The 9,525-nt window shown below is 47.1% G+C and overlaps 1 protein-coding gene and 1 long non-coding RNA gene across 2 annotated transcripts; both read left to right on the forward strand.

Moving 5' to 3' along the window:
- Positions 1 to 2,148: 2,148 nt before the first annotated feature.
- Positions 2,149 to 3,341, forward strand: LOC136483106 (uncharacterized). Its single transcript, XR_010765308.1, has 3 exons — positions 2,149 to 2,455; positions 2,577 to 2,954; positions 3,035 to 3,341. It is a non-coding gene; the product is annotated as an uncharacterized lncRNA (long non-coding RNA).
- Positions 3,342 to 3,480: 139 nt separating this feature from the next.
- On the forward strand, positions 3,481 to 4,901 carry LOC136483105 (uncharacterized). Its single transcript, XM_066480209.1, has 5 exons — positions 3,481 to 3,512; positions 3,587 to 3,759; positions 3,840 to 4,219; positions 4,307 to 4,519; positions 4,795 to 4,901. Exons 3-4 carry the CDS (start codon positions 3,896 to 3,898, stop codon positions 4,508 to 4,510), a joined length of 528 nt encoding a protein of 175 aa, XP_066336306.1. The 5' UTR covers positions 3,481 to 3,512; positions 3,587 to 3,759; positions 3,840 to 3,895; the 3' UTR covers positions 4,511 to 4,519; positions 4,795 to 4,901.
- Positions 4,902 to 9,525: the final 4,624 nt, after the last annotated feature.

The raw sequence follows: 9,525 nt of genomic DNA on the forward strand, positions 1-9,525 counted from the left end.
AAGAACTTCAGAATGTATGTTTGGTACCAGTACTCCATGCATGACTTCCTGGCGTATGGGATATTCGCCGGCTGGTGTGTCCACGGGAAGTTTCCATGCCCGGTATGCAAGGCAGCTCTACAGTTCATTTGGTTGAAGAAGGGTGGGAAGTTCTCATTGTTCGACAAGCATCTACAGTCTCCCTCTTGACCATGCATTCAGAGGAGACACAAAGAACTTCACGAAAGGTGTCACGGTGACCGACCCTGCACCTCAGAAGATGACTAGTGCCCAGGTTCATGCTCAGATAGATGCTCTCATGCTCCCGGCGTAGAAAGATAATCCAAAGAAGGGTAAAAGAAAGAAAGTTAATCCAAAGAAAGATAATCTAAACAAAGATCGCTTTGTGGGCTATGGTGTGGAACATATGTGGACTCATAAGTCGGGATTGGAGAGGCTTCCCTATTTTGATGACCTTCTCCTTCCACATAACATAGATGTAATGCACACTGAGAAGAATGTCGCCGAAGCACTTTGGGCAACACTCATGGACATTTCTGACAAGACAAAGGACAACCCTAAGGCCAGAGTAGACATGGCAACACTATGCGACAGACCAAAGCTGCAGATGCTGCCTCCAAGAGACAGCAAACCATGGAAAAGGCCTAAGGCCGATTACGTCTTGGAAAAGAAGCACAGGACGAAAGTGATACAATGGATGCAGACGTTAAGTTTCCCTGATGGGTTTGCAGCGAATTTGAGGAGGGGAGCGAACCCAGATACTGGCTGAGTCTTAGGGATGAAGAGTCATGACTTCCACATATGGATTGAGCGGCTTCTTTTGTCGATGGTTTGAGGCTACATCCCTGAGCATGTCTGGAAGGTGCTGGGAGAGCTGAGCTTTTTCTTTCGCCAGCTTTGTACCAAGGAGATATCTCTGAAAGTGGTTGAGGAGTTGGAAAAAATGGCACCCGAGTTGCTCTGTAAGTTGGAGAAGATCTTTCCACCTGGCTTTTTCTTGTCGATGCAGCATTTGATTTTGCACCTCCCGAATGAGGTACGAATGGGGGGCCGTGCAGAACTGTTGGTGCTATCCAATCGAGAGATGTCTAAAGACTATTCGCCATAAATGTGGAAACAAAGGCAGGATTAAGGCTTCCATAGCAGAGGCATTCATTCGTGAGGAGGTGTCAAACTTCACAACATTGTACTATAGTGAGAAGCTTCCTAGCGTGCATAACCCACCCCCTCGTTACAACGAGGACGAAAATGAATCGACCCTCAGCCTATTCAAAGGGCAACGCGGGAGATCAAATGGAGCGGCCAAAAAGAGGCTGACCAATGAAGAGTGGCGCAAGATCATGCTCTACGTGTTGACTAACCTTGACGAAGTCGACAAGTATCAGGGGTAAGTTCTCAACAAACTTGTTACATACTCCATAAATTTTCTGCATCCAACAACCTTGTTGCTTGTCGGTGCAGGGAATTTTTTGATCAATACTGGCATCTTTCAAGGCCACCTTCTAATCATGAACGAGAGACCCTTCTTCAACATGGTTCGCCTGATTTCATTACATGGTTCCAAAGAAAGGTACCTTCTGACCAACTTAGGTTGTTTCAATTTTGGCGTTCCTAGTTGCCTAATTTCATTTCTCTCCTGCTTGAGCTTGCAGTGCCAAAGTGATTTGTCTATAAGTGTCGAATTACGACAAGTGGCTAGAGGCTTTGACTATAAGGTCTCGTCATTTAACGCTTATGACGTGAATGGATATCGCTTTCACACAACAAGCTACGAGAAGAGTCGGCCCAATCCAAGGACCACCAATACCGGAGTATTTACGCCCGGAGTAGTTACGCTCGGCGAGGAGCAGGACTATTATGGCACAGTTGAAGAAATATATGAGCTCGAATTCCATGGTGAAAAAGCACCTAAGCCAGTCATATTCAAATGCCAGTGGTTTGATCCTACAGTATCGAAAAAGTCCCCTAAATTTGGGATAGTCGAAACTAGACAGGATTCCTTCTATCCAGGAGATGATGTCTATATTGTGGCTCAACTAGCCAGTCAAGTTCATTATTGTCCATATGCTTGCAAAACCGACCCACGTCTTCAGGGTTGGTATATTGTGCACAAGGTATCACCACATGGTAAATGTCCTCCCCCAAACGATGATGATTACAACTTGAACCCACCCACGCATGATGGGGAGTTCTATCAACAAGACGAGGGGCTACCAGGGATGCTTGAGATAGACTTAACCGGAGAGATTGAAATGGAAGTAGACGAGGAATGGGTTGTTGACGAGGAAGCTGCAGATGAGGTGCATGATCCGAGAGACTTGAAAATGCTTTACGGACTTGTACTTTACAATGATAGCGATGAGGATGAGGCTGTTGACGATTTGGAGGCTCTTGATAGTGATGACGATACCTATCGTCCAGATAATCCCGATCATGAAGAATATTAGAAATACATGTAATACTATGTTATTTTGTAATTACATTTTCTTTATTTTGCATCCCTTGCTAAGTACTTCTCGTTTATATGTACTAATACTGGTTTATTCTTTTTAATTGCAGGTGATGGGGCCCACTAGGAGGTGTCAGTCGACTTACTCGAGACCGAGGGACACGCCACCGGCTGAGGACACGGAGGCAGAGACATCAGAGAGGTAGAGGAGGTCGAGGGGCAGGCCCAGGCGGGAGCCGTCGACTAACCATGACCTTGGCTCCTCGCGCACTTCTAGGGATGACGACGACCCTCTGCCCATGGTGGGCGAGGATGCGAGTCCGCAGATGTACGCCGCTGCCGTTCCGCACGCGTCTGAGGAGGGGGTTCCGCACACGTCCGAGGAGGGGGGAGGGGGTTCGACTTCCTCTTCAGCCTCGAAACCCTACTTGCGAGGTCCCAGCCAGCTCCCAAAGCGACCGATTGCACCCGAACGCCGCCCACTGATTGCACCCGAGGGGGATAAGTAAGTAACTCCATATGTTCTTCATTTGATATGTTGAAAAATCATAATAAGAGCTAATGTCAATGGGATCACTTGTGCAGGAACTGGATGCTTGTGGAGGAGGGGGTCCCAGCTCGCAATGTCAATGGGATCCTAGGACTTCTGTGCAGGAAACACTTCCCTGGCCTGGTGTGGACGTCAGAGGATGAGGACCCAGAGGTACCCTCGTTCGACCACTACGCCCTCGTTGCCACCGATGCTCCGCACAGAAACTTGGCGGATCGGGTGATTTCGGAGTTGTGGGTAAGCCTCAATTCATTGCATTCATTGGACATTCTTCAAATCAAATAATGGATACCTCGTGTCTTTATGCAGGACTTCTTCAGATGCCAGCAGGGCCAGGAGGCAAGGGCGTATCAGGTGGCTTACGCTTCTTGTAAAAGGCGTGTCTCGGACTTGTATTACGAGGCCCGTCTCTAGGCGCACGTTGACTACAATGCCACCTACCATAAGAGAAGAATCAACAAAACACAGGCGAGGAGACAGACAGAGATTCTGATAAGGGAGCAGTACCTACAGGTAAATAGAAAACATCTCCTGTTGATTTATTTTGAGATTAACTATGCCTAATTTGATCTTCTGATGGCTTGTAGGCGATTCCAAGCTGGTGCGCCACCCACCCCGATTGCTGGGCTGCTATAGTGGACAAATGGCTGGACGTGGACTGGCAGAAGGAGCACCAGGAGAAAAGTGACCAGCGAGCGCTGATGCCAGGTGCCCTCACCATCAGGGCAGCGCCAGCCTCAGCAAGTATGCAAAGACATATGTAAGTCTGCACCATTTGTCTAATCTAGCCACGCTCAATTCTGCATGATTTCTAACCACATGTTGTTGTCTTTCTCGCAGTCGGCGGCGCACGGTGGCAGCCAATTGGCCAACTCACGGCGTATGCTCTGGCCCACATGGGCCCGGCAAGGTCCAACATCGAGTACAACCTGGATGCGGGCCTAGAGGCGTACACCAACTCTAGCATCCACACCCGCCTCACTTCTTACACGGAGGCGGCAAGGTCAGTCCATGGGCCGACCTATGATCCGAGGACCGAGGAGCGCCTTGATCCTGAGATCGTGATGCGGGTGGGGGAAGGCAAGAAGCATGGGCGGTTCTGGCTTGGCGACGACGTCCTCAACACAGGCTCTACTCCTCCTCTGAACCGCCTCCGAGCAGCGAGCACGAGCTCTAGCGTGCCCATAAGCCAACGGCCGACAACGGTGGCGGCACTCCAGGTAAGTATTCCAATTTCATTCATCGTTCTTTGACTTTTACGTTCCTTAGCTCTGCAATATTGAAACATTGGGGGTCAAATGTTGCAGGACGAGCTGCAGCAACTTCGGGCCCAGCAGGAGGCCCAAGAAGTTGAGCGGGCGGTTGAGCGGGCCGAGCGGGAGGCCGAGCGTCAGAGGCTACAAGCGGTTGAGGCCCAGCAAGAAGGTTTGCTCAGGTTTGTGCAACAACTTGGGGAGCAACAAGGTTGGCAGATCCCACTACACCTGCTTGCACCACAGCCACCACCATAGTCTACTCCGGTGAGTATGTTTTACTTTCTGTGCTCATGCTTAGTGTCAAACCTAGAGATGGCCTTCGTGCCGGATTTGTTGATGTGCGGGCCTTCGTGCCGGGTTAGTTGATGTATCGGCCTTCGTGCCGGAAATGTGGTTGTCGGCCTTCGTGCCGACGTTTTTCTTGCAGGTTTTGGAAACGTCCCCATGCAGGGGAGGTGCTGTCGAAATTTTCAACTTTTCTTTAAACTCCTTACATTTTTATCTTGTCACTCACGTGCAATATCTTCTTTTTTGTGCAGCGGACATCGGGGGCGGTGTCGAACTAGGTCGGAGGGTCGCCGGCATCGCAAGTCGGGCCATCCGCACCCGGACCGTCGCCGAGATCACACGCTGGGGCGCAGTCGCCGTGAGCCGCTTGCGGAGTAGTTTCTATGTATCGAACTTGTGGACTATGAACTTGTGGTTTGTAATAAATTGTGGATTTCGAACAAATTTGGTCGTCAGTAATATATAAATGTGGTTTGTAATTTATTGCTATTGAATTGTGGTTTCTATTATATATATATATGCATTGTTGTTTAAATGGAAAAGCAAAAAACAAAAAAAAGAAATTTAGAGGTGGCTTTGCCGAGTGCAATGGTCATTGCACTCGGCAAAGAAAATTAAAAAAATAAATAAAAAACACCCTTTGCCGAGTGCCGGTGCTGCGGCACTTGGCAAAGAGGTTTAAAAAAACATAGATTTCTTTGCCGAGTGCCGGAGCTGTGGCACTCGGCAAAGAGTTTTTTTTAAAAAAAAATAGACGGCGTCAAATCTTTGCCGAGTGCCCGAAATTTGGCACTCAGCAAAGCAGCCTTTACCGGAAGTGGATTCGACGGAGGCTCTTTGCCGAGTGTTGCACTCAGCAAAGGCTTTGCCGAGTGCAACAGGCACTCGGCAAAGAGCCCGCCTCTAGTAGTGAGGCCCAACATACGAGTCCATAGGCAGGAGTGGAAGTGACCGACCACCAGCCCGGTGAGAGTGCCGTGTCATTTTCAGTGTATGTAATCGGAGAGAGAGAGGGGAGGATAACAATTGTTATGAACAAACTCTGTAAACTGTCGAGCACTCCTCCGTTCTTCGTCTAAGATAAGAACTCATCCTTCCCCAGAATTCCTGTTGGTTCTTCTGTTGATTACTTGCTATCCTGTATCCCCTACTCCTCTGCTTACAGCTAGGCACAGGGTGATTCTTCTACGATTTTTTTCTTGAACGTGCCGTGTAGCACGTATTTCATTAAGAGGGAGTAGACAACACCAAACCAAATAACAAACGGCTCAACACTAGGTAACCAAAGGTTTCCTAGGCGAGGAGAAGGAAGAAAAAAACAGAAGCGAAAAAAATGAAGAAAACTACGACGAAGCCCTGGTACTACCACAAGAGGGACTAAAAGCAACAACGGGCTGAGCGACAGCGAGCTAGTAAACTAGGCCATGGGCAACGATTGAACGACCTAGGGCGGATACCCAGAGGTAGGCTAAACCTCAAGGTCAACCCCCTCCACCAGCTGGATGCCGTCAATCGCGCAGCCTGCCGGGAAGAGCCTCCTGATTGCCTCGCGCTTGGACTCCGAGAGAGGCCCGCCGAATAGGGCCATGTACTCATCGAAATCGCCCTCCGCATTGGCCTGCGGCTCCTGATCCTGCTGGCAGAGTCCCCATTTTACCATCAACACGCTGTTCACCTCAAGCACGTATGGCTCCTGGGTTCCTTCGACGACATACACACTCTCAAGGCAGCACTGCAGCAGCAACTTGACATGCATCCCAAGATACCAGCTCCGAAGCTGGAGGTTCAGGGCCGCTGATATTAATTATTTCCTGTTCCTGCACCGCACGTACGGCTAGTGCCGTTCGTTCCCCTTACTACTGTCTGTATACCGTTGTCACGTAGTATTTGTCAGCCCAGTACATGATGTTTCTTCGCTAATAACTACGGACAAAACAGAGTGACATGATGTTTCACTATGGTCTATAGATATAGATATAGGGAGCTGTTTGTTTGCCCGTCCATAGTGATCGAGCCCACTTTGTCCATAACGACCACTTGCTCTCCCATAACTTTATCCTTCACCATCCGGAAAGATGAGCCCCCTGCCACTATTCTTGTGATCCTTCAGCATTTTTTTCTCAAAAAAGCGCAAGAGACGCAAGCACAAGGTAGGGTTAAGTGGAAGTGTCATTAGCTTGCGTGACAGCACCTGGCCAACCTACAATTCAACCGTCGGCATTCAGAGGGCAAGTAGTTCATCTTCGGTGGCCTCTAAGTTGGAACTCAGGGCTGAACCTTTCAAGGACTTATTTGACCGCACTTCAATCCCCTCCAATCTAAATCTATATGCAAGGGTGGATTATTAGAGTGTGGCCATAGAAAGGCTTCAGTAAGAATTCAATGCCAAAAAAAGGCTGAAATTGTCCCAGTGAACATGTAAGAGAAATAGGATCATACGGGATGGACTATCTCAGAATGCCAAATAGTCAAAGTCATCACCCATGCCATAAAGCCTTCCTAGGTAAACACTCATGGGAACCAATGGCCACAAGCAATTAATCTCTAGAAATTGGCTTTTAGAGGCCGGTCTTAAAAACCGCATCTGAAAGTAGGACTGTTTTTGGTCTACAAATGATTTTCTAAGCCAAGCCTTTTTCACAACCATCTCTTAAAATAATTGTCGCACAATTAAGATCATAATCATCCGAGATCAAAATCGCCGAGGGCTACTCCAAGGGCACCGATATCAATAGCACTGAGAAGTACGCAGAGAAGGTCTTCGACGAGGTCACCGCACTGAGCATCACTAGTCAATCAACCCGCGCACTACCGGAAACAGTATAATTACCGAGTGCCTGAAGGTTTGCCGAGTGCATTCCATCAGGCACTCGGCAAATATCCTATTTACCGAGTGTTTTGAATTCAACACTCGGCAAACAGATAGCACTCGGCAAAACCTAACTTTGCCGAGTGCCTAATAAAAAACATTTGGCAAACTACAACGAAACACTCGGCAAACATGGACACTCGGCAAAGTATAGGCACGTGCGCTTGGCGTGTGGCGGCCATGTCACGGCCGTTCGGTGCGCCGCCCTGCCGTTAGAACCTTGCCGAGTGTCAAGGTTTGCCGAGTGTTTTTTATTGACACTCGACAAAATATATTGTTGCCGAGTGTTTTTTATTGTCACTCGGCAAAATAATAATTTTTCCTCTCCCGTCCTCCAAACTTTTTCTACTCTCCACATACAACATGTGGTACTACATGTTAAAATTTGGTATATTTCTCGATGTGTTTGCTATATTTAATTAATTTATTGCATTTAGAGGAATTTTTTGGTTTAAGTCAAATTTGAACTGCAAGTGATTCAAATAATGGAATAAATTGAGTGGAGAAATCATATTCATGTTATTGAGTCCATTTTGGGGCCTTACTCGGGAAATGAAAAGAAATTTCGAACATTTTGTTCGGGAAACACGACCACGAACGTGTGGCCGAATGGTTTTTAAATTCTAAAAAAGCAAACGAAGTCTGAAAATGACGAGGTTTGTCAAGATCTCCTGATATCATACGTGGAGACTGTGGAAAAAATTGAGAAGGTTTCGCATAATTTGTCATGTACGACGCTTACAAACCGAAGCATCTATCGTAGCGTTGAGAAGGATCCGGTAAGATTTGAAGTCAAAGTGACGGTCGAATTGGGGTTTGACTTCAAAACTTTTTTATAGGCAATAGATAGCAAATTGGTTCACGTCAAATTTTGGTAATTTTTCGGATCCGTTTGATAATTTTAATTTATTAACTGCAATTGTAGAATTTTAATTGATATAAATTGAATTTGAGCTATAACTGCATCAAATAATGGATTAATATTCCTAGAAAAATCAAATATGCATTGTTGAGTGAATTTGACAAGGTATTTTCAAATTACATCGTAACAAATTTAGTAAAACACGTTTTGAAGAAGGAGGATGAGTGCGCATGAAATATCAATTTATTTTGCCGAGTGTTACTGTACGACACTCGGCAAACAATATAGTTGTCGAGTGTCATATAGTGGACACTCGGCAACATACCCAAGCCGGCCCCACTTACCAGTACCGTACCGGTAGGAAATTGAAAAAAAAACAATGCCGAGTGCCCGATGCTTTCTTGGGCATTTGCAAGGGTTAAAGGAGCTAGTGTCACATGGTGTCCCTGCAACAAATGTGCAAACATGCGTCGACAAACCAAGGTGGTCATGGATAAACATCTTTGCAAGAATGGATTTACGGCAGACTATACCAAGTGGATCCACCATGGTGAAGCCAATCGTGCGAGAGATGTGGTCGTGAGACAACACATCGAGGAATATGATGATGATGTCGGGGTAGGAGACATGTTAAATGACTATCATGAAGCACACTTCGATAAAGGACGTAGGGAGGAGGAGCTAGAGGCTACCGCAAAGTCATTTTACGACATGTTGTCTGCGGCATAGCAACCCCTTCATGGGCATTCCAAGGTTTCTCAACTGGATGCCATTGCACGCCTAATGGCCATGAAGTCCTAGTTTAGCTTGAGTCGAGACGCCTTCGATGTTATGCTGACAGTTGTTGGCAGCCTGCTCTCGGATGGTCACATCTTGCCAAAGAGCATGTATGAGGCACAAAAACTCCTTCGTGCACTTAAGATGCCATACGAGCAGATACATGCTTGTCCGAAGGGATGCATCTTATTTAGGAAAGAGTATGCGAAAGAAAAGTACTGTGTGAAGTGTGAATCGTCTAGGTTCCTAGAGGTAGACTCTTGTGATGGTCAGAAGAGGCAGCTCGCAATCCCCGTGAAGATCCTATGGTACCTTCCTTTCATACTGATGATGCAACGGCTTTACATGACCGAGGAATCCGCGAAACAGATGACATGGCACAAAAATGAACGTTGATACAATCCTGAGAAGATGGTACACCCATCCGATGGTGAAGCCTGGACAAGGTTTGATGTGATTCATCGTGAGAAAGCT

This window comes from Miscanthus floridulus, chromosome 9 (assembly GCF_019320115.1).
Source record: "Miscanthus floridulus cultivar M001 chromosome 9, ASM1932011v1, whole genome shotgun sequence".
In the NCBI taxonomy this organism is placed as follows: Eukaryota; Viridiplantae; Streptophyta; class Magnoliopsida; order Poales; family Poaceae; genus Miscanthus; species Miscanthus floridulus.

Bases quoted from the DNA above. Each gene is read 5' to 3' on its own strand.
- LOC136483105 (XM_066480209.1), top strand. From the start codon at position 3,896: ATGGGCCCGGCAAGGTCCAACATCGAGTACAACCTGGATGCGGGCCTA. The intron at 4,220-4,306 runs GTAAGTATTCCA...CAAATGTTGCAG, and splicing joins CAACGGTGGCGGCACTCCAG to GACGAGCTGCAGCAACTTCG.